General features: G+C 38.6%; 1 protein-coding gene across 1 annotated transcript in view; it reads left to right on the forward strand.

Annotated features, from left to right (window-relative positions):
• Positions 1 to 25,270, forward strand: part of Il18rap (interleukin 18 receptor accessory protein) — a 32,180-nt gene extending 6,910 nt beyond the window's left edge. The window contains 8 exon segments of the mRNA XM_020157388.2: positions 11,314 to 11,464; positions 14,220 to 14,285; positions 16,155 to 16,278; positions 18,280 to 18,431; positions 19,785 to 19,922; positions 23,575 to 23,748; positions 24,514 to 24,884; positions 24,887 to 25,270. Of these exon segments, the coding sequence (XP_020012977.2) occupies positions 11,314 to 11,464; positions 14,220 to 14,285; positions 16,155 to 16,278; positions 18,280 to 18,431; positions 19,785 to 19,922; positions 23,575 to 23,748; positions 24,514 to 24,884; positions 24,887 to 25,054 (1,344 nt within the window). The 3' untranslated portion in view covers positions 25,055 to 25,270.
• The last annotated feature ends 16 nt before the right edge of the window (positions 25,271 to 25,286 follow it).

Below are 25,286 nucleotides of genomic sequence, written 5' to 3' on the forward strand. Positions count from 1 at the left end.
ATGTAGCCCTGGTCTCACACTTGAATTTTAAAAGTGACCCAAAGTATGCAGGCCACAGTAAAATTCTAAATTAAGAAGCATGATAATTTCATAATTTCAAAAATGAGGTGATTCAGGAAATCCAATCGTTCTGTTCATTATTTTCAGTTCTCTCTCAGAACAAAATGGCCCTTGGTTGAAAGTATTTGTAACTTGAGATGACAGATGTTCTTCTGTCTAGATGGGTTATTCCTAGGCTAGTAAAACAGACTTTGCTCCAACTACTTCAGATGAAGTAGAAGATGCACGTGAATGTGTGAGGATTGTGAACCTGAGCACTATTTACACTTGCAGTTGGGTACAAGCCACACAGTAGTCACCACCTCTGCTTATGTTGCATATATGAGCTAAACCCCGAGGTCCCATGACAGTCATAAAAGGAAGCTTTGTTTCACTTCTGTGGGGTTTTGACAGCAAATGTCACCAGGTATTTCATGATGAAGTTCAGCTCCCTTAAAAGAGATGAACAATTGATATTGTTAAAATTGTACATTCTGATATGGATTTGGACAGGTCCTACTTCAGGTTATGTTTTATGAATTGCACTCTCAAACGTGCACACAAATGCATGCATATGCATTTGGAAGTCACAGACCTCAGTGCAACTATATTGCTAAAAGCAATAACATCAGGCAGGAAATAACACCCACTGGCCCTTTTCTTCACACTAAACCCCAGTTCTCAGGTGGTGGGCGGATTGCACGTCAGACCTGTCTCTGAAACTGATGAGGTGGACATGGGCATATCCTACTGAAATAATTTCATGGGCTTAGAGTCTCTGGAAATTTCCAAAATGTTTATAATAGACACAAAAATTTAGATTCTTTAAAATTTTTTCATCCATTTATATATATATATATATTATATATATAAATATATATTTATATATAAAATTTAGGATTACTGATTCTTTTTAAAAATTATTTCTAACAATTTTTTATTTTCAGTGAACAGATCATAATTGTCTATGATGTTTTTATAGATGTATGTACTGTGGAATTATTAAATCAAGCAAATATATCTATGCCTTTTTTTATTTTGCTTGGTGAAATATTTGTTCTCTTAGGTAGTTTGAAATTCTCATTACATTATTATTGAGCTCAGTCACCCTCTGTGTAATACATCTCAAAATATTACTTCTATCTTAAACTTTGTGCTCTTTGACTAAATCACTGCCTTCCCCTCCTTGCCTACACCCTGGCCTCTCATAAACACCATTCTACTCTCTACTTCTATGTACTTCACATTTTTAGATTCCACATATAAGTGATATCATGTACTATTTGTCTTTCTGTGTCTGGTTTATTTCATTTAACATAATGTCTTTCAGATTCATTTTCATTGTCACAATGATGAAATTTCCTTCTTTATAAGGCTGAATATATTCCATTATGTTTCTATTATCACATTTCTTTATTTGTTCATCTGTTAATCAATACTGAGATTGATTCCATATCTTGGCTATTGTGAGTAATGGAAGAGAAAATATCCCTTCACTGTATTGACTTCATTCCCTTTGGGCATATATCCATATATATATATTGCTGGGTCATACAATAGTTTCATAAGGAACCTCCATACCATTTTCTATGACAGTTTACAGTCCCACTAATAATGTTCAAGAGTTTCCTTTTCTCTGCATCCTCACCAGCACTTGTAATATCTTGGTTTTTTTAAAATATAAAATCATTCTGATACTCTAATGAGTAACATCTCACCTGGTGTTAATGATTCGTGATGTTGAGTATTCTCTCCATGCTGACTGCTTGTTTGTAATCTTCTGTTAACAAACATCTGTTCACATCTTTGCCCACTTTTCAATCCAGTTGTTTTTCTTGCTGTTGGGTTGTTAAGAATTCCTCATATGTTTTGGATATCACCTCATATGTTTTGGATATGATTTACGAATATTTTTCCAGTTCTATGGGTTGTCTCTTCACTCTATTGTTTCCTTTGCTGTGCAGAAACTTTTTAGTTTGATGCAGTCTCATTTGTTTATTTTTGCTTTTGTTGCCTGTGCTTTGAGGTTATATAAAAAACAAAAACCAAAAATCACTGCCTAGACAATGTCATGGAGATTTTCCTATTTTCTTCTAGCATCTTTGTAGCAACAGGTCATATACTTGTCATTAATCCATTTTGAGCAGCTTTATAGCAACAAGTCTTTTATTTAAGTCTTCAATCTCTTTTGAGTTTATTTTTGAATATGGTGTGAGATATAATTTCATTTTTGTACATGCGGATAACCAGTTTTCCAAGCACAATTTATTAAAGATATCATTATTGAAAATCAATTGACCATAATGGATGGCCTTATTTTGGCGTTTCTATCCTGTTCTACTGGTAAATGTGTCTGTTTTTATGCTAGTACCATGCTATTTAGTTTGAAATAGTCATCAGTTTTTGATGACTATTTAGTTTGAAATCAGTGAGTGGAATGCATCCAGTTTTGTTCATTTTGCTCAAGATTGTTTTGGTTTTGATTTCTTTTGTGGTTCCATATCAACTTAAATATTGTTTTTCTTTATTTCTGTGAAAAACGACATCAGAATTTTGATGCACATGCATGTTTTGAGATCTAACCATGTTGCCCAACTCACTCTACTCGTAAGGAGTGCATAAATTGAAAGTGAAGAAATGGAAAATGATATACCATCCAAACAGAAACCAGGAGGGTTAACTAAACCTCTTATATGCTTGTGTGAGACAAAAATAGACTTTAATATTGCTATATCTTATTGTTAAAATATATTAGTTGATGCATTTTTGATAAGAGTAATTAATCCATTTACATTTAAAGTAATTATTGATTGGTATTGGCTTGTTACTGTCATATTGTAAGTTATTTTGCCTATTTTATTTTGTGGGCATTTTGTTTCTTTCTCTTTTGCTATCTTCCTTTGTGTTTTTGGTTTTCTAGAATCATATGCTTTGACTTCTCTCTTGCTATATTTTGTAATACTGTAGATTTTTACAAGGCTTACATAAAAATCTTATCCTCTTAATGGGCTATTTTAAGATAATAATAACTTTAATCATATACAAAAACTATACTTTTTACTCCCTCCCTCCCACTTTTTATATTTTGATGTCAATTTCACATTTTAAAAAATAATTTGTATCATTTACCAATTTTTTGTGGCTATAGTTATTTTACTAGTTTATCTGTTAACACTGGGAGTTGGGATAAAATTTCCTTACATAATAGTCTTATAATATTAGAGTGTTTTGGATATGCTATGTATTATTTACACCATTGAGGACTCCCCTTTAGCATGGTGATGAACTCCCTTTACTTTTGTTTTTCTGGAAAGTTATAATTTATCCCTTACTTCTGAAGGAAAGCTTTTCTAGGCACATTACTATTGTTTTTCTTCTTTCCTTTTTTTATTGCTGTGCTGGGAGCACATTATGGCATTTACAAAAGTTCTCACAATATATCAAACTTGAATTCACCCCTTCCACCATTCTCCCTCATTCCCCCCTTCCCCCTATTCCTGGAATAGTTTCACCAGGTCTCATTTTTCCACTTACATTCATGTGTACACAGTATTTTTGCACTATATTCACCCTCCTACACCTTTTCCCCACATCCGCCCCCCACCGCCACTGGTACCATCCCCTCCAGACAGGACCTGTTCCACGCTTCTGTTCTGATTTTGTAAAAGATAAAATAATGAAACTTTTGTTAGTTTAATATAGCTATACAATGTAAGCTAGTACAACCACTATGGAAAACAGTATGGAGTTTCCTTAAAAAACTAAAAATAGATCTGCCATACAATCCAGCAATACCATTCCTAGGGATATACCTGAAGGAATATGAGTTAGGTAACAACAAAGACACCTGGACACCCATGTTTAGTGTTATAGCTAAGCTATGGAAACAGCCAAGATGCCCCACTTCTGACCAATGGATTAAGAAAATGTATTTATACACCATGGAACTTTACTCAGCCACAAAGAAGAATGACAATTTGTCATTTGCAGATAAATGGATGGAACTGGAGAACATCACCTTAAGTGAAGTTAGTCAGGCTCAGAAGGCCAAAAGCTGCATTTTCTCCCTCATATGTGAATTATAGTCCTAAAGCAAATGCAGCAATATTATGGGACACAGGTCACACTAAAGGGAGGCCATGCACCGGAGGGATAGAGCAAGGGAAGGAAACCAAAACTATGCTCACTGTACAGGAATGAATATAGTAATCTGAAACTGGCCAGGACCACCATGGGAAGGGGACTAGGGAGGAGTGAAGAGACTGGTAGAGATGAACCAGTTGGGGTTGTAATACACATATGCATGGGAACAACACAAGGAAGCTCCCCATGTAACTATCTTTATCTCAATCTAGCAAAAATGGCATCTTTCTCTTTTATCTTTTATGCTTTCTCTTTTACAAAATCAGAGAACAGGAGAGCAGAACAGGTTCTGGTAGGGGTGAGCACTAGTGAGAGGGGGTGGGTGGCAGGGAAAGGGGTAGGAGGATGAATATGATGCAAATAATGTATACATATGTATCTAAGTGCAAAAATAATACCTGTTGAAACTGTTCTAAGAATCAGGGGAGAAGGGGATCAAAGAGAGTAGTGGAGGGGGTGAATTCAAATATGATATATTTGATATATTGTAAGAACCTTTGTAAATGCTACAATGTCCCCCCACCCAGCACAACAATAAAAAAAATAAAAATAAGAAGCATGGGGGAGGAAAGATAGCTAGCTATACAGGAAGTTTCCTTGTGACATTTCCATGTATGCATTATAATCCAAATTGGTTCATCTCTTCTGTTTTCTTCTTTCTCACGTAGTTCTCTGCTTATGGTGATTTCAGCAGGCTTAAAAATTCTATATTCATTCTTGTACAGAGAGTACATCAACCATATTCACCTTAACTTCCTTCTTTTACTCTCCCTCTCTGGTATGTGACCTCCCCTTAGCCTGACCTGTTTTTCATAATATTGCTGTGTTTGTATCTATGTTCCACATATGAGAGAAAATAGGTATTCTTGATTGGCAGGACCCCTCCTCTTGGAGCATGTCGTCTCACTCTTTCCTGACCAGCATTTTCTACTGTGAATTAAGATGCTAGCCATATTGATGATCCCCTGAACATTATGTATTTCATTTCTTACTGCTGTTAGTATTCTTTCCTTGCCTTTAATTTTTTTTTATAATTAGATTATGAAGTATCCAAATGAATTCCTCTTTGGATAGAATTTGACTGGAGGCCTCTGAGTTTCCTGTACCTAAGTGTTGCCTCTCCCCAGATGTGGGAAGTTTTCAGCCATTGTTTCCTTAAGTATGCTTTCTGAGACTTTTGTTTACTCTTCTACTTCTGAAACGTTTATTATGCAAAGCTTCTATATAGTGTTCCATAATTCACATAAGCTTTCATTCTTTCTTTTTCCTCTGCTGGATAATTTCAAATCCCTTATCTTTGATCTCCCCAAGTCTTTGTTCTGCTTGATAAAGTCTGCTGTTAAAGTGCTATTGAATTTTTTAGTTGTAATTGTATTTTTTTATATATAGGATTTTTACTTGATTTTTAAAATTGTTTCTATTTAATTTTCAAACTTATAATTTTATTCATGAATGTTTTCAAACTTTCATTTATTTTCCTATCTGTATTTTCTTTCAGTTCATTGAGCTTCTTAAAGAGATTAACATGAGTTCTTCATCAGTAATTACAGAGATCTCCATTTCTTTGAGGTCCATTATTGGGCTTTATTAGTTTCTTTTGTTAGTATCATATTTCCCTGCTTTTTCATGATTGTATGTTCTTGACTGCTTCTGGTCTTTGTAAGTGTTCTTTGTTAGTAACAAATTGTCACTATGTAGTCTAGCTTGGGATTCTAAATGAGCTAACTGGTCCCAACCCCAGGCAAGAAGCCCTTGGAGTTGGATTTTCTGGTAAAGCTGAGCCACTGCCTGTGCTCTGAGAATGAGTACACTGCTGACTGTGCTCCATGGTCTGGAGACCACTGGCTAGACTCTGGTTAACTGCTGGTTAGGCTGTGTGATTTTCCCTAATCAGGCAGGTTGCCTTCTCTGGCAGAAAGGAGCTATTGTTTAGAATTTGTACGTGGCCAGGGCTGTCTTATGAGATCCAAGGCTCAGTGGGGTCTCTGGTACTCCTCCACCCAGGGTGGGTAAAGGGAGAGGCTACGCTCCACACATATGTGCATACTTGAGTTTTTCACTGTATCTATGTTAGCCTCAATCATACTAGTAGGTTTAGCTGGGTGAATGCTCAGTTGCTAGGGTTAGGCAGGGCCAGATATTCCCTTCACAATCATCTACCAACCTGCTAGGTAACTCCTGGCTTACAGAAGACTAAAGGAGATTACTGGGGCCTGGCCAGGTTGCTGTGCTTGGACATTCTCAAGTACTGAATGACTGTAGTCAAAATTAAAGTAACATACCTGCTCTTTATTCTAAGAATATTTTCTTTTTGTTTTCCTAATTTCTAGAAAATAATTAAAAAAATACCTTTGGCAAAATCAGACTCTTTAAATAAGTGACAATCACATTTGGTAACAACATTTTTATAATCTTCAGCTAAGCAAATCTTTGACACAATGCAAAATTATAACAAAAGGCAGTGAGAGAGTCTAGTGCATCAAGATCCGGGCTTTGGACAGTGCTGTGACCTTCCGTCAGTAGAATCTGTGCACTGAACAGCATCTCTATTGCTGGTTTAAGATAATCCTACTCATATGCCACATTTGTTTGGTGCACAGTGCTGACGTGTTTGTCAGGTCATTTCCGAGCCATGTGTTCCATGGAAGTTTTGTGCACAGATCTGCCACTTCTCGTTCTCATTTCCTTTTGGTTTAGTTCTCATAGTAATTGATATCTGTTGACACTCTGAGAGGTAGTGCCATGGAGAACTGGTGAGCTGAGACTGGCTAGACCCAAAGGTTAAAGTGTTTATAAATAGAAAAGAAAATAAAGATAATTTAGATTATAATTTTGCAAACCACTTTCAAGGTTGATAACATTGGCCCATTTGATTATTCTCATGATAAACATTTCCCACTCTTAAACAGCTTCCTGATACCTGCTTCATGCAATAATTTACTTACTACCTAACCAATGTTGAAAGTGGAGGAACAGAATATTGATGCTACCTACAATTGTGTTAGATTGGGGATAGCTCCATTACATGGCTGAATCATTCTAAGTTGGCAAGCAGGTCTTTTTTATGTAAACTGCATTCAGGTAGCCCTATGGGCATTCTCAATTTTGCACTCAAAGAGTGTTATAAGTTATAAACTTATAACAAGTGTTCATGCTTTCTTAATTCATTTCCATTAAGTTCTAATTTGTTGTCTTTAATAAAAATTAAATTCATGAATCAATACATTGGAGTCTGGTTTTAAAATCCAAAATATCAGTTATCATTCTCAGATTGGTGAGGCTCATAAATGAGATAAACATGCATGATATGTGATCATGTAAACCCCTAGTAAAAATACTGAACAAAACAGCACCAAGGACACATTCTCAGCTGCTGACACCAGCGTTATCCTTTAATGATCCATTAACCCACTACTTGGGAGGCATTGCTGCTTGATTAACTAAAAAGGCACCCAAATGTCCTGTCATTCAGTCCACAAATACTTTTTATAACAGGAAAATCATGGAAGTATTTTGCAAATTACCTTCTACAATGAAGATTCATTGTGCCTGCTATATTTCTCTGGTCTAACAGTTCAATTATGGAGGAAAGTGAGAAGACTGAAATGATTGTTATAAAATGCAAGCTGACTGATATTACCCATTACTTCCTCATCTAAGTGTTCATAAACCAACTGTTTAATAACACACCCAAGACTTTGGCTAAGGTTTGACATAGTTCAATCATCAATGATTTCCATAATTTGACATTTTCCACTAATATTAACTTAATATTAGTTAAGAACTTGTGAAGTATAATGTTGTAAGACAATTTGAGCAAGAGACTGTTCAGCTACACTTTGCAAGAAAGAACAGCATAGATATCAGAAATGAAACCAGAGAGTATGCTCCATGAATGGTGAGCAGTTCAGTATGGTGGGGGCAGAATTCTTAAGTGGAGCAATTAGGATTAGACTGGAAATAAAGGCTGTGGGTTGCTCATGTGGTATGGTAAAAGGGAACCCTGTTGGTATATTTGAACTTTGGAAATGTGAGTCCTGATCCCCAGAACTAGCAGCAGGCACAGAAAGAAGGTGACATATACTAATGATAGGTTCATGGAATAAAAGAAAAGATTAAATGCTTTGACTGGAAAGCAGTTTAAGAGATGACTGTAATATTTTGGGTCTTTCCAGCTCAAAATGTATTCATGGTATTTATCAAGTTGGAGAAAGTAGAAGTCAATTCAATTAGAAGGGCAGAGAAGTGATGTGTACAGATCAGGACACAATGTGTCTGTGGTGGAGAACATTAGAATAGACATGAAGAGTGAAGTCCATCCTGGAAAACATATAGAAATGTAGATCCTGGAAGTCCTCCCAAGTTAGGTAGAAGTCTGGGTAGGAAAACTACTGGTTGCCCAGTTCCAACCACTGGTTGCACCACTCCTAAAGCACAATGCAATGTGCGTGGTACCTTCCTGGCACTGCAGCTTAATGATAAAAAACTACAAAATTACAGTAACTGTTCCTACTAGTAAGAATAGCTGTTTCGTCTCCTTCATTCATGTGTGACTTTAAATGTCCTGTCTAGTGTTTTCAGGGTACAATGTTCGTACAGACATACAATGTTCATACAGATTCACACAAAGGATGCTCCTCCTTTTGTGCTTTATTCATGACTGTTTCACATCTGAGCAAAACAGTTTCCTATGCAGTTACCTAAGCCTCTGTCCTTCTTACCAGGATCACCCGTGAGAGTAGTATTTGGTGAGTTTTCCATCATCCTTGGCATAATTTTATTTTTCCTAATTTCTTTTCTTTGATATTTCCTCTGCGTTCTAGCTCACAAAGTCTAAGGGCACACACTAAGTCATACTTACCTTTTCATAAGATAGAAACCAAGTCCACTTTGTCATTACCCATCCTCCAGGGTAGCTCAGTTGAAGTGGCAACTCTGCAACCCTTTCCATTGCTGTGTGATGTGATTTGCTATACCCCTGTACCTTAAATTCTGTCATTTGTATGTTGTTGCTGTATTCTCTAAAGTTTGAGTTCTGAATACCCTCATGCTCTTAATACTTTTTTTGAAGTGTTCTTTATCATTGAGATCACCTGATAAATTCTTAACTTTGTCTGCCCCTACCTCTTGCCCTTGTTTTTTCCCTGTCTGTAGCTGCCTTCTCTGACCAGTCTGGTCCTACATTTGGATTTCTGCCAAGCTACTGCCTACTGGAAATTGTTCCTTGCAACAGAGGAACCATAGCAGACACTTGGAGTAGGGGAATCCCTACCTCTACCAGTCAGCAGACAGTGGAAGGGAAACTCCTCAATCAGAACATGAAACTCAATGTCAGAAAAGTTTTGGTTGATTCTCAGTTCTCTCATTAATAGACTTTCTTACTAGCTTCTACCTAAACTCCAGAATCTCTGCTTTCTTATTTATAAGATTTAAGAAATAGAATCTAGGCAAGCCAAGTCAAAGAATTCTCTGACAGATGTATGCTGTAATACATGAGAAAAAAAATTTGTAATCTGTAAAGATAACAGATTCTTATCATCGCATTGTTTGTCTTGTTTATCTCTTTTCTCTTCACTACAATTGTAATAGATATACTCCTGATACTCTCAGTTAGATACCTGAAGGCCATGTGTCACATAAACACTATACAGGAAGTTAGGGCTTTGGGATTATTGGCTCAGTGATACTCAATTATTCCACAGATATTGCTTAAATTTCCAAGAGCTTCCTTATCTAGCTGTCAGTCATTTTCTGAAAAGGTCTTCTTTCAATTTTCCATGTATTTATTCACACATCCATTACAATGAGCTTACAGTTGGTGCCCCTCTTGCTACATCATAGAGAAACAAAGAACAAACATGTCTACATTCATAGTTCTTCAGTTCTTTCACCTTTGTCTTATTTCCCATATCCACGCTTTGCCCCAAATGTTCCCAAAATGACACTTACCTTCAACTGACTGATTCCTATGTATTGGAATGTATTCTTCAAGGCTCTGCCAGACTCATGTGTGAGCTGAGCTAGGGATGCCCCAGTAGCTCCCAAGGCATGGCTTAAGACTTAGCACCTGGAGTCTTAGACTAGAGCTTGCTGAGAGAAGAGACCCATTTTTATTCTTCTCAGTGTGTCCAAGACCAGCTAGATGTCTAGGCACAAAGGCTGCTTTCAACAACTACAGACAAAGATATACCTAATCACATACTACTACAAATACTACTGCACAGTAATGGCATTCCTGCCCAGTGTGCTGGGAACACGAAGTGGGTGATTCTGGGGGGCACATGGTGACCTCACTCCCAGGAGCTGCCTCTTGAGCTGGTGCTGGAGATGAGCTACTACAGCCTCGGCAGTAAGAAAAAGTGATGGGAGACACATGAAAATGCAAAGCTCCAGAAAGAGCATGGTTCTTCAGGGAAGGTTCATTGGGTAAAGGGCACCTGTAGGAAAGGAAACCAGATGGGACCATGAAGAATTTCAGACTTTATCTTAAAGATTCCAAGTAAGGGTGAGTCAGATATAATTTTATTTTAGTTTATACTTGATTTTGGGTTCACTAAGAGTCAGATAAGTATTTCTCAGTGTTCAGTCATTCTTTGTAATTTTTATATACATCTGCTTATTTATTTAATATCTTTAATTTAAATTTTATTCTCTTATTAGAGCTACATTTATTGAAGGAATATATTATATATAGTGCCCTCACTCACAGAAAAAGATATAAAAATTTTCTGGAACATGTTATATGTAATATATATATATGCATACACACACACATGCACTTTTAAAAAATTTATTTAGGTATTATTTCTTAGAACACTAATGAGTTTTCTAGAATAATCCCAGGAGCCTGAATCAGACTTTGGGAAAGACCAGGTTAATAGCACTTTTTGGGCACATAAAATTTGGCTTCCTCATCTCAACACATAAGGCACTTGTATTGGGAAGTGCCTCTTGTTTCTTGTAGGAAAAATACAGTATTGAACACCATGCCTTCATAGCTTGTAGGATCCCTTGATCTCAAACTGACTGCCCTCCTCCCAGGATCACATTGTGAACTTTCTCCTAGGTGTAATTAGTATAAAATAATCTGTAGTTAAAGAATAATATTTAATTTTCTATCTTTTGGATTAGAATGGAAATCTCCTCTTTGAGGAAAAAAACCATCGAATTGAAATAAAAGAAATTTTTGACTATCACGAGGGCACGTATGTGTGTGATTACACGCAGTTGGATAATGTGAGTTCTTGGACAATCAGAGCTGTTGTCCAAGTGAAAACCATTGGTAAGTGATATTTTTGTCTCAGGATTTATCTAAACTCTAATTGATCAATTAAAATCATCTTCTTTTGGCTTAGTATTTTGTTTCCTTTTAGGGAAAAAAGTGATAGTCATACACTTATAATCATTAAAGCCTTGAATGTGGGTGAGTGTCAATGCTCTCATCCACACATACCCATCTACCAAGGCAGGCTCAGTTCTGCTCCATGTTCATGCCGTCACAAGTCGAGTTGTCCATTTACATTTCTCCCTCGTTTGCTTTTGCAACAACTTTTAAGTATATTAAATATTTTACATGCAGAAATATTAAGTAACATTTGTGTACGTATCACTAGTGTACCACGTGTGTGTTTTTGCACATGCTTAAAATCTTGTTTTTTAAAAAGAAATAAAGCATTTCAGGTAAGTTTGAGGTCCACATTCCCATCCCTTCCATGCCCTTCCTGCCCCAGTGTAGTCACAATATTGCATTGTATATCTTTTGCATTTGTGCCTTTATGCTTTTTTACATACATATTCATCCATTGATAAAGTAGAACATTGCTTTGTGTCATAAACACATAGTAGCACACTGAGGGAAAATGCAGCCAATTTACACTCCCATCAGCAATGAACACAGTCCTACTGTTGCCAAATAATCTTGGGTGTTATCAGACTTTTTGATTGGTGTCAAAGTGAGTTTTTCTTTTCTTCTCCTTCTTTCTCCTCCTCCTCTTCCCCCTCTTCTTCTTTTCTCCTCCTCCTCCTCATTTGCACTTGCCTAACAATGAAATTAAATGCCTCATTCATGTTTATTGCTCTATTAGATTGCTTCTTCTGTAGCTTGTGTGTTTTTTCCCCAACTTTGGCCTTGCATCATTCTTACTAGATCTACAACTGTCACCACAAATGAATGGTAAGATGTAATTAATTTAAGCGTGGCTTACGGGGACACAACATAACAAAACTGTCACTCGTGCTTTGTATTAAAGGGCTACAGAGTGGTTGATTCCACTCTTAATGAAAAATTTAATCAGTTTTAGTTCTTTTTCTGTGGCAAGATACAAGGCATGTGGAGAGGTCTAGGACCAAGTTAAACACAGCCTTGTACTACTGCAGATCTCAGCCATATAATTTTGTATGGGATTGCTCCTGAGAACAGATGTTAGAATATCTGCACCTCTTTCTCTTCAAGTGGTGTGTAAGTATTCTTTTTTATTCACGCATCCCTCAGTCGCCCAAATTCTTGGTGACAGAATGTACTTTTCTCTTTCTTAATGGACATCTTGCAAAGTCTGTTAATTCTCCTAACATTAATTTGTTCCCATACAAATATTTATTGAACTTCTGATATGGGTCAGACTTATAGCTAGGCATGTAAAAATGAGCATCTGGATATTTTCTCTGGCTTCTGAGAACTTACCATATTATTGGGCAGATAGGAATCAGGAGATCACAATATGATGTAACAAGAGAAAGAGGAGCAGTGGGCATGTGGGAGGCCCACCAGACCCAAACCTGGGTAAACCAAGCCTGAGTGAAACCTGAGGGATGCGCAAGAATGAGCACCCCAAAGTAGAAAAGATGCCACTGCAGGCAGAGGGAGAAGCTGATGTCAAGTAGGTAAAAGAAAACACAGTGCAGCCTGGGAAGACAAGGAAGATGAGGGGAGGAGTCTGGAAACAGGAGGGATCTCTCACTGTTCTAACTGTTCTAATAAAGTTTGGAAGACTTTTCTGGTTTAGTTGGGGGGTTTCGTTTTTTTGTTTGTTTTTGAAGAACACTACTGGTGACTTCGGGCAAAGCAGTCTCAGTATAGTGATGAGTGAAGAAATCAGACTCTACAGGAGTGTTGGGGATCTGGGAAAATAAGTACATAAAACTCTTTCAATGAACCAGGCACACCTGTAATCCCCACTGCTTAGGAAGTTCAGCCCTCAGGTGGTAAAGCATAACTGTACAAGGTTGGCCTGATCAAAAAGCACAAGAACCTATCTGGAAAAAAAACTGGAAGTAAAACAAACTAGGGGCATTGTTCCATGGGCAGTTCTGCAAAAAACAAAATATGGCTGATGTAAAGTGTAAGATACAAAGAGGCAAGACAAAAGGGCGGGATTTTTTTTCATTTTTTTAAGATAGAGAGACTGGACATGCATAAATATTGATGAGGATATATAGAGAAAAATATTAAAATTAAAGATAAGAGAGTAATGTGGTGTAAATGAGGAAGTCTGTGAGAAGTAAGATAGATGACTTTGAGAGCAAAGACCATGACTTTTCCTAGGAACTAGAACGCTTGGGGAGGAAGCTTGACAGTGGAGGCATATATGAAAGTTTGTGGCCAGAAGGTGAAGGATAAAATAACTGAAGGCTGAACTCTCCTTTTTGAAACAAGTCATGAGGTTAAGCATGGCAGGGTAGATTCATGCTCGTGCAGATTCTCAGGTGGGTTCTGCCTTGCCTTCTCCTCAGCCAGATGGCACCAAAAAGAAATTTTGGAGTAGAAAGCACAGAGGGGCTCAATTCTGCACAGTGAGCAGATTGCTGTAGAAGACAATGCATCCAGGCAGATAAAAATTAATGAAGGACTACTGTTTTGCTAGCAGCCACAACCTGGGACTGATGTCCCAGTCCCTCAGTGGCAAGCTTTTCACATGGAAACAGTGAGAGGGAGCACCAAAAACATTTAGATCAATGTGTTGAGCTAACACCCCAAATCTTCAGCAATCAGGACTTCAGATTTCTCAGTGCAAGTAACAATTTGTGTTTTCATCTTTTAGTTGAAGACACTAAGTTCAAACCAGACATTCTGGAGCCCATCGAGGACACAATGGAAGTAGAACTTGGTAAGTTGGCCATGTCAGCACCCCTGGGCCTCATTGTGCAGGTCTAAGTGTGATATAAGGAAAGTAAAATAGAACTGGGTGTGAATCCTGACTGGACCCTGTTTTATTCTGTGACCTGGCAAGTTACTTCATTCTTCTGAGCCTCAGTCCTTAGATATGCAAATCATAATCATAAAACTGACTTTACAGGATGGCACTGAGAAAAAGTGGAGCAGTGTGTGATGAGTGGCTGGTGTTTGGACATGACCCATAGGTTTTATATTATTCCCGGGAAGCGGTGGTTGTATACATTGCTTAGGTCCATTGATACATCTGCAAGTTTACTAACTTAAGTAGCATTAGCCCTTATGAATATAGTTCTTGGTCTTATTTTTAAGAGAATTATATACTACAACCCCTGCTCAAATATATTACAAAACAGTGTCCTCTTTTGGGGGAGAATGGAAATTGACTTCCTTATGATCTCCTTTCATCTTGTCAAGTTCATCAACATTTGTGACTTCATATGCAGTCAAATAAAAAAATGCTGTATTTAAAACCAGATGGTGGTTTGTCCAGTAAAATATGTGCCTTCTTAAATGCTAATAAAAGAGTTATTATAGAAAGAAATGCGAAAAGATACATTATTACATGAGGTCGCCAGGTGGCAGTAGTGGTGTAGCCTGAGGACAGAACTAGTAATGGCAATATGGGAATCACATGAGTGGAAGGAACAAAGAAGGGAGAAAAAAGTTAATCCTAGATAACATTGTCAGATTCCATATGGTGTAGTGAAGCTTAAAGTATTAGTGGTGGGAAACATTAAGGAAAAGATGAGTTTCAAATGGCCATTTCCTTGCCATTTCAGGGTTTAATTCTAAGTTTGAGGCAGAGCATGTATGGATATTTGGATATTCCTTGTGGAGGTGGTAGGTAGAGGAGAGTCCAGGAACATGCTTGTCCACTCATAGTGATTGTTCAGGAAAATAGCTGAGTGTCTAAGTAATTTCTAAATATCTAATCTCTAAATAATATCTAAGTGTTATGGTAGCCTAATTATGTTCCTTTAATATACAAATAGTGGTGGTACTAGGGTTTGAATTCAGTGCTGTACACCTCCAGCCCTTTGTGCTTTAGTTATTTTTCAGATAGGGTCTCATGCTTTTTTCCTGGGGCCTGCCTCAGACTGCAGTCCTCCTACCTCAGCCTCCCATGTACCTGGAATCACAGGCATGTGCCATTCTTTACTTTTTTTTTTTCTTTTTTCTGAGATAAGGTCTCAGTAACATTTTGCCTGGGCTGGCCTCCAACAGTGATCCTCTCCATCTCCACCTTCCAAGTAGTTGGGATTACAGGCTTGAGCCAACTTTTGTTCTTTTAGTTTGTTTTTCAGACAGGGTCTCATGCTAACTTTGCTCAAGCAGGCTTCAGATGATGATGACCCTCCTGTTTCCACCTCCACGGTAGCTGGGATTACAGGTGTGAGATGCCACACCTTGCCCTTCAAGTAATCTTTTGTTTAAAAAAGGGTTTTTTTTTGTACCTTGTACTTTAACAGCAGTTAAGTACAAGGAAGACTGGATATATCACTAAAACCCCTATTCTACTGGCGTCGCCTTCAAACCACACCAGGATCCTTAGTGATAGCATCTTGCTAATCTTCATGCTAAGAATGTGTTTAAGATATAAGAATTTCCTAAGAGGTACAGACACACTGAGTTTTATGCATTTCTGGATAAGACGTATTGACATTTGGCCATTTCTGGCACCCCTGTCTCACCTGTACACCAGGCTTCACCACTATCCTTTCTCGGGCCACATCTTTCTTCCGGCACCTGACAGTGTTCTTACCCACTTCCTTCCTGTTTTCTCTGACTTCTTAATTTTCAGGAAAGCCTTTAACTCTTCACTGCAAAGTACGATTTGGCTTCCAAAGGGACTTTCAACCTGTGATAAGGTGGTATGTCGAAGAGTCTTCCCAGGAGTGGGAAGTCCTAATATCTGAGGAAAAAAGGTAAGAAAACACTAGTGAACTTTACTCCTTGCAAATCACCTTTAGAAATGACTAAAATCCACACACAGTTGGTTAGTGGGTAGCCACTAGCACCAAGTAGTGATGAAAATAAGAATACAGAAATGCAATGTTTGTGTTAATTTTAAGCTTGAGGGCCACACAGTTTCTGATGAGGGCATACAATGAACCAGCCATGCATAAAAACATTTTGATTCCATTCCCATGTATTGTACCTGGTCACCTGTGACATCAGAGCCATCTTAATTTGTTTTAAGTACAAGCTGAGCTACACCCACAGCCCCTAACGTGATTTTAAAGCTCAATGTCTAGTAACAGTTTGCAGTTTGATGTGGTCGCTTTAAGAATCAAACTTTCTAGCAGACAGACATACTGACTCAGGCTGCTTGAATAGAAGTACAACCAACAAATGAGAGAGGCTGGTCCCCACCCCAACACTTTGTTTTTACCAGTGCCATCCACTCCTTGTGTTGTGAGTTCAGGGGTCCAAGACTGCAGAATCATTAATGAACTGCAAAGGACCCAGATGAAATGGTGCCATGATACAGAGTCTGACAGCAAATATGTGCGGAGAATAGCTGAAGCAATTTAACCTGGAGAGGAGCCTCAGAGTTGGGACAACTGTCTTGAAATACTTGGGAGCTACTGCATTTTAGCAGAAATTAGACTTTGTTTATTGTTCTGCATAGTACAAACACCAGCTCACTGGACAGAATTTACCAGTGAGAGAGTTTGGACATCAGAAAGGAAAACTCTAGACATTCAGAGCCAACCAATGCCCAGAAAAGCTGGTCTTCAGTTCCCAGAAGGGTTAAAGGGCTGGTGTCCAATCATGTCCAATCAGACACATCACTGAAGGATATGACCCTTCATTTGTTCAAGATCTGGCCCAAAGTAAGAATCTATGCATGACATGCCTTCTTCTATTTTTTAGAAATTTCAATGAATAAATGTAATATCACTTTGAAAAGTATGTATCATCACAAAAAGTAGAGAACAGACTTTGGTCAGAACAATAACATCTAGCAAGAATTTCTAAGGTCAGGAAAGTCATTGTAACTCACCTTAACCTGACATTGCATTAAGTTCAAAGAGGTGTAGTGGTGTCAAGGAGAGCTTGCTCAGCCGTCACCTACCCTCAGGTTTGAATCTGTTTTCCATCTAGTGACAATGTGACCCTTAACTCCTGTGAGCCTCCATCATCCCACCTGTAATCTGTGGATAATGACCTCCATTTTCCAAGGTCACTGTAAGGGGTGTATACAGGAGATGCGTCATTCTTATCATAGTCTGTGGCTGGCAGAAAGCATTCAGTTAATAAGAACTGGTATTATAGGCTCACAACAGCACAACCTCAAATTTCATCACATAAACACAATTACTTAATGTGATGACAGTTTGAAGACTGGCAATTTTTAGAGAATATAAATTTTGAATAAATTCCAAGACTCACAACTTCCTGGATGGGGAATCATGGCATAGATCCAGGAATCAGGCTGCCATTTGCCAGCCTTGTGACCTGGGGCTGCTCATCTATCACCTGAGTCTCCTCATCTATCACCTGAGTCTCCTCATGTCACTTCCACATTAAAATGTTCGTGTTCATACTTTGTAGGGTTTGTGTGTGGTGAGGACTGGAGGGGGCTAGGGTCCATATTCAGTGCTCAGAAGAGTGTCTGATAGATAGCAAATGCTCAATAGGAGTTAATAATTTTAATGTTATTCTTAAAACCTATTCCCAGGAAGGAATTCTTAGAGGGATACCAGCAAATGATATCTTAGTGCAAATGCCTAGCAGAGTCAACAATTTAATCAAGAATGAGCCTTCTCTGTCCATCTTTTATTCTGCTGCTATCTTCCTGTGACATCGATTTCAGTTCTTCTGAAAGCCATACTTTTGGCTACTTATAAGCGTTTCAAGTGCTGCCAATGACTGTCAGTTTATGGTACTGAGTAGGTATGGAATTTTCCTTTCTTTCCTAGTATTAAATCCACATTCAAGGAAGAAGTCATTGAACATGTTGTCTTCTTGAAAGAAGTCACTCAGAGGGATCTTAGCAGAAAGTTTGTTTGCTTTGCCCAGAACTCCATTGGCAACACGACTCAGACCATCCAACTGAAGGAAAGAAAAGAAGGTAAGTCTGGAAGGTTGTCCAAGAATACACTGCTTTCTCTTGAGAGGAAAGGGGGTTCCCTGAAAATAGTAATGATGACAGCAATGAACATTTTAAGCACTTTTTTGACCCATTTAATGCCTTGGCCAAAGGTCTTCTTAACTAAGACTCTATGACTGAAAAAGCCTGTCATTCACTCACTCATTGATTTGCTCATTCCTTCATTCACTCACTCATTTACCTGCTCACTCATTCATTCACTCATTCACTGACTCATTCATTTACTCACTCACTCTCTCATTCATTCACTCACTCACTCACTGATTCACTCACTCATTCACTTGCTCACTCACTCCTTGTCTTGCTCATGCACTCATTCATTTTTTATTCACTCTCTCATTTACTCTCATTTACTCACTCATTCGCTCGCTCCCGCCCTTATTCTCACTCCCTTCCTCATTCTTACTCACTCACTCACTCAGTCACTCATTCACTCCCTCCCTCATTTATTCCCTCCTTTTCTCCCTCCCTCATTCATTCACAAAGTTACTCCCTCACTCATTCTGCAAATACCAGCAGGCAGGGCAGGCCCTGGGTAATGGGTAGGATGCTGACACCTCTCTCGGCTGTTTGTCCTTCCTGGCTTCTAAAGAGCATGGTGGACTCATGTTCTGATGGATGGAGTATGGAGAAGGGAAGGAATAATCTTGCTTGCTGTACAGAATTTTATGTGTATATCACAAATGGTAGCCTTTTAAAAGCTAGAGTAGAAATTCCCAGTAAGGATTAACTCTTAAATTTATTTAAGAAGATGCCCAGAGATGAAGCTGATATCATTCACCCATGCATTCAATTGGTTAATAGAAGACTATAATACAAACAAACATGAATGTTTGTGAGGCTTAAGGAAGACAAAGTTCATTCCTGGCCTGTGGAGGATGCTCCATGATGGTGGCTTTTCTCTACAGAAGTTTATAGATCCCTTGTTTTAGGAAGGTGGAGGGTGCAAAAGTAAGCTGATAAGACTCCTGCTGTCAGGAAGCTAAGACATAGTGAGGATGACAATATAGGATAATAATGTATATTATGGGATGGAAGAGACACAAATGGACTGTGTGGAAATTTATTTGTGAATAAATAAATGTCTGTGATCAGTATTTCAAGCCACCTGATCAGGAACAGCTCAACTCTTTGTGGTCTCTAGAATTTACTGTGGATAGTTCTCTGCAGACTTGATTTGAGATGTTCACAGATTCAAGAGAAATGCAGCTACTGGCTTTGATTTTGATAAGATAATAGAACAGGAACAGGTGTTGGGCAGGCTCACGGCAATACTGCCTCTGTGCTGGCTCACGGCTTCCGTGTCTTCCCCAGTGGTGTTCCTGTTCATCCTTCTTGGTACTGTCATGACCCTGGCCGGTGTACTGGTGGCGGGTGCATTTCTCTACATGCACTGGATTGAGATAGTGCTTCTGTGGAGAACCTACCAGAGCAAGGACGAGACTCCTGGAGGTAAGGTCACCCCCATGCCACCCTCTGATGTTCTCCTTAGAACTGACACAGACTGCAGTATGACCAGGACAGTAAAAATGCCATCAGTACCCATTGGCTTTCGTTCCTTGGTGTTATTTTAGGAAAGAGTTTCACGTGCCTCTTGCCAGCCAGGGCAGAGCAGGAAGGAGTTGCTCAAGAAATTGGCAATCCCCGATGAACAAATAAGGCCCCTGAGGGTTTGTGACTTCCTCTAGGTCTGGTGGCTGCATACCAGAGAAGACTCAAAAAACACTTTTTGTTCATTTTATTGACAAGGATTCTTATAGATGATGCTGTTGTGATATTTGTCAAATTTGGAAATATTCTCTCTGCTAATCAATCTAAGGCAATATGACAAATAGCATATCAATGTCTTAGTTTTTTATGTATAAAATAGGATTGTAATAGCATCAATCAAAAAAGATGCTATAAGATCTCATGATGTAAAACATACTTTTAGAAAGGCACCTTAATACATGGAAAAATTCAGTATGTGTTAGCAATGATTATGTCTTGAAGACTGGAGTGTATGCCAATTAAGTGTGTTAACTATTCTAGATATCACAGTCATTTTATAAGCCAAAGTTGAAGAGAAGTCACGCTTGAAACTGAACCTCTGGAAGCCTATTACAGAGGGTCTTTGGACCCAGTTGTTCTGCCTTAAAAGATCTCATTAGGTAAGGGAGACAATTGGGCAGGGCAGAGAGAGGAGGGAAGAAAAAGAAGAGAGTAGTGGAGGGTCTGTATAACTGAAGCACACTATCTACGTGTATGAAAACAGAAAAATAAAACCCGTTAAAAATTGTAAAAAAAATATGTAAAATCTTACAGAGCTCACCTCAGGTCCACCAAATAAAAGTCCACTTTAACAAGATTAAAAAAAAAATAAAAAAGAAACAAGAGCTCATTAGTTACTAACTCAATCATCCTCATCTGTAAACTTTAGAACAGTGGACATATCCCAATAACTTGGAAGCTCAACAAAGCACAAGAACTATCGCTACTCACGAAGATCTTGCCAATTTACCCAGGAGACAGGCTAATGATACTTATTAGTGTTTGCTTGTTTAGAAGAACTGCATTTGGTTTGTTGTTGTTGTGTTTTTTTCTAGTTAGTCGTGGAACTCTCAGGTTAGAAGATTTGCAGTCTTAGAGAAATTATTCTATTGCTTGGAGGAAGCAGAAGCCCTATTCTGCTCAGTTTCAGGGATAAAGGGCTTATTTTTGGGGAGGGAAGTCCCTCCAATCCAAACTCTGGTGATTTCCCACACTAGAAATTCAGTAAGAAGGTGTCAGATCCCAGGAAAAGCTGAGTAAGAAAAGTACCAGGCCCTGTGTAAAGAACCAACCAACCAGAACAAACACAACCAAAAAAACTAAAAGCGAAGCAACAAAAGAAGTCCATCAATTATGTGTTTCTTTAGGTAAATTATTTAGAACACATTCTAGAAATTCTGAAGCCAAAAATGTTTTTGAGAATAATTTTTCTTTAAAATTAGCCTTTTTTGAATAGAGCAAATTATGTAGTCAAAGTCTTAATGTTTCCCTTCAGCATCTTTTATTAAAATGCTATTTACCTTCAGATTCTAGAGCTTGTGTGTAAGAGTGGGTAAACAGATCTCCAGGCAGAAGCTGATTTTCAAGGACAGTGGTGCAGTGCCCTCTGCTGGCCAATTTATACTTTCCAGTAAAATGACTTTTGAGGCTAATGAATATCTAAAATTAATATCTAAAGTTAATTTAGAAAGGTATAGATTGTTAGAATTATGGAGGACCTAAGAGTCCATCTAACATCCCATTCTTTAATTTTATTACCAAAGCAATGTAGTTTCCAGATAGTAGAAAAATCCTAGTGTGCTGGGATTTCACAAGGCAACTGTGGGATGTTACATATTCAAACTGTGAGCACAAACCTGCCAGCCACAGCCCTGAGTCTCCTCGTTCCAGTCTAAGCAACAAGGTGCTTCATAAATCAGCTCCCTTTGGCACCCTCCGGTCTTGATGCTTGGACCTTCCTCCTCTCTTCCTGGCGCTTAGTCCACTGAGACTTCTTACTACCACACTGAGCAGGTGTACAGCTATTTTGTAGCCAACAGCCTCACTCCTAGCTATTTTGTGACAATTCTGTTTGTCAGAAGTTGTGGAAAGGGCTGGAATGGATGTTCCATTCCAAATAATGTGAGTTAATTTATGAGATTTTTCTGCTTCTCCCAGTACTGACTGGGAGAAGGCACATGAGTCCTTTAAAATATCCTAAAACAAGTTCTGTGTAAACTTGAGTTCCCATCTAGAAGGGAGGGGACTAAATACAAGCCAGACACCAAGCATATTTTGTATGTTATCTCTTGTGAACTGCGACAGCCCACTGAGGAGCTATTATTGTCCTTATCTTTCTTTTTTTAAAATTTGATAGTACTTGGGACTAAGAGCCTCACACTTGTTATGCATGTGTTCGAACACTTGAGCCAAGCCCCTAGTCCTTTTGCTTTTAGTTTGTTTTTCAGATAGGGTCTTAAGTTTTTTCCGGAGCCAACCTTGGACCATGATCCTCCTACCTCTACCTCCCGAGTAGCTGGGATTACAGGCGTGAACCACCATACCTAACTTATCCTCATTTTACATATAGGGATTCAAATAGAAGTACATCATGACTCACTTAAGAACAGAGATACACTCTGAGAAATGCATCATAGGGTAGGTTTTACTTTATGTAAACAACATAGAGTATACTACATAAATCTAGATGGCATAGCCTACTGCACACCTAGGCTACAGGCTGTCTGATAAAATCAAGCACAAAAGAGAAATGGTATGATCAAGAGACATGATAAACAGGAGCTGTCTGAAGCTGTTGCCGGTGTAACATGGGACCGTGTTTTACAATAAACATGTATGTATGTAAGTAGGAGTACATTGTACACAGCCATGGAAATATAGTACGGTAAATACATAACCAGCAACCTAGTCATGTATTATCATTATCAAGCATTACATACCATGCATAATAATTTTGTGGTTCCTTTATACGTCTGGCAGCCCAGTGGGCTTATTTTCACCAGCATCACCACAAACACGTTAGGAATGCATAGCATTATGATAGTATGGCTATGAGATTACCAGGTGATAGGAATTTTTCAGTGCTATTGAGACCATTGCACGGCTGTAATGCGTGACCACCTAAGGAGACACTTTCTCCTATTGGATGCATGGGGCTGGGTCGTAGCAGTGCCTGGCTCCCTGGATAGTATCATGCTTTGATAGTATCTGATTCCTCTTTGATGTATAACTGACAAGACAGAAACAATGCAGATGCAACTAAAGCTCAGAGGCCCTTCAGGGGACAGACAATTTAATCACAGGAGGCCCCAGCTGTTTGATCTAACCCCAGCAAAAATGCATGAGTGCTTCATAAATCAGAATTTGATTTGGGGTGGGCAATCAATACTACTCACCAGTGTGATTTTGAAATGGATGCAGCTGTTGATTTTTATTTTTAAAATCCATTTTATAAGGATCCCACATCTTATTACTTACCTGTTTAGCATGCTTCAAGCATCTGTATATGGACTGTGATAGGAGTAAAAAGTGTAAATGGCTTATGTTTTATTGTTTTATTATTCTTCTTCCTCAGATAAAAAGGAATTTGATGCTTTCATATCCTATGCAAAATGGAGCTCTTATGAGAGTGAGGCCAGTTCATCTCTGAGTGAAGAACACTTGGCCCTGAATTTGTTTCCTGAAGTTCTAGAAAACAAATATGGATATACCTTGTGTTTGCTTGAAAGAGATGTGGCCCCAGGAGGAGGTAGGTCCTGTATGCCAAGAAAAAAAATGTAGAACAAATCACACAGTTCAATGCAAGGGCTAAGTTATTTTGTGTCATTCTTTCTGCTGAGATACACATCTTCTGGGAGGTTTCATGAACCTAGATCATCTTGGGTGACCACATAAAAAAACATGTTCCATAGACATGCTCCATCATTATAAAAAAAAAAAAATCCATTTTCAGAAAAAAAAAAAGTATAAGGCCCTAAAGAGGCCATCCAGAGCAAATATGCTTTTCCTGGCTCCTTCACAGGAAGTCATCTCTGTCATCTGAAACAAATGGCCTTCCTGACTTCTGGAACCTCGCCCTTCAAGCCTCAGCAGTGGGTCAAGCCAGCATTTCAATGGGAGTGATCCACTAGATACCCAGTCTTTGCTGGCCTATAGCATCCTCTGCCTCAGACACCTCCAGTGCCACCAGAAGCCTGGGGATCCCTTGACCTATGTTGACCTTGATTACCTGCTTTTAATGAGCATTGTTCCTAGAGGAAATGACAATTTAGGAAGATAGAATATAAGTGTAGGAACATAAAATTAACAGCCACTAGAGTGTATCCTCAACAATCAATAGAGGTGACATTGTAAAAGTGATGGGGTAAATCATGTCTCTTTCCCCCTTTACCTGAGGACCCATTGCAGGGAATCCCATTGCAGAGAATCCCTGGGTAGATCTGGGAGGTTGAAGGCTATGGTGACTCAAGGCTTACCAATATCAAATGCAAATAATTAAATTATTTATTTCCAGTGTATGCAGAAGACATTGTGAGCATTATTAAGAAAAGTAGAAGAGGGATATTTATCCTGAGTCCGAACTATGTCAATGGACCCACTGTTTTTGAATTACAAGCAGCAGTGAATCTTGCCTTGGATGACCAAACACTGAAACTGATTTTAGTTAAGTTCTGTTCTTTCCAGGAACCAGAGTCTCTACCTTATCTTGTAAAAAAAGCTCTCAGGGTTTTGCCCACAGTCACTTGGAGAGGCTTCAAATCAGTTTGTCCCAATTCCAGGTTCTGGACCCAAATGTGTTACCACATGCCTGTGAAGAACTCTAAAAAATTCACGTGGAACCAACTCAAAATTATCGGAAGGGTTTTTCCCCTGGAGAAGACTCGGTAAAAACAGAAACCACTAGGAAAAACTCCCAGCTTAGGAAATGGCTAGCCAGCCAGGAGCTCCTTCCTCTCCAGCCCCTGGGAAGAGAGGTGCTGCAGGGCAGAAGGCTCTGCATGGATCGAGCTGACAGAAAATTGAGTCTTCCTTTGGCCAATGCTGAGCAAGCCTGACGGACACTGAGGTGTGGCTTAGCACATTGATTTCTTGGACTAACGGGGAAGTTGATTATCTACACCTTTATACATCTCAGGATTTTCTAAGTAACATGAGCAGAATTAGCAGATATAGCTACATCTGCTTTGTGGCTATGGACTATCATTCATACCGAATCAATATAAATTTTATTTCGTATATATTTGCAATCAAATAAATATTATTCTGTTAAACATGTGTGAATCAAGC

Source organism: Castor canadensis, chromosome 12 (assembly GCF_047511655.1).
Source record: "Castor canadensis chromosome 12, mCasCan1.hap1v2, whole genome shotgun sequence".
In the NCBI taxonomy this organism is placed as follows: domain Eukaryota; kingdom Metazoa; phylum Chordata; class Mammalia; order Rodentia; family Castoridae; genus Castor; species Castor canadensis.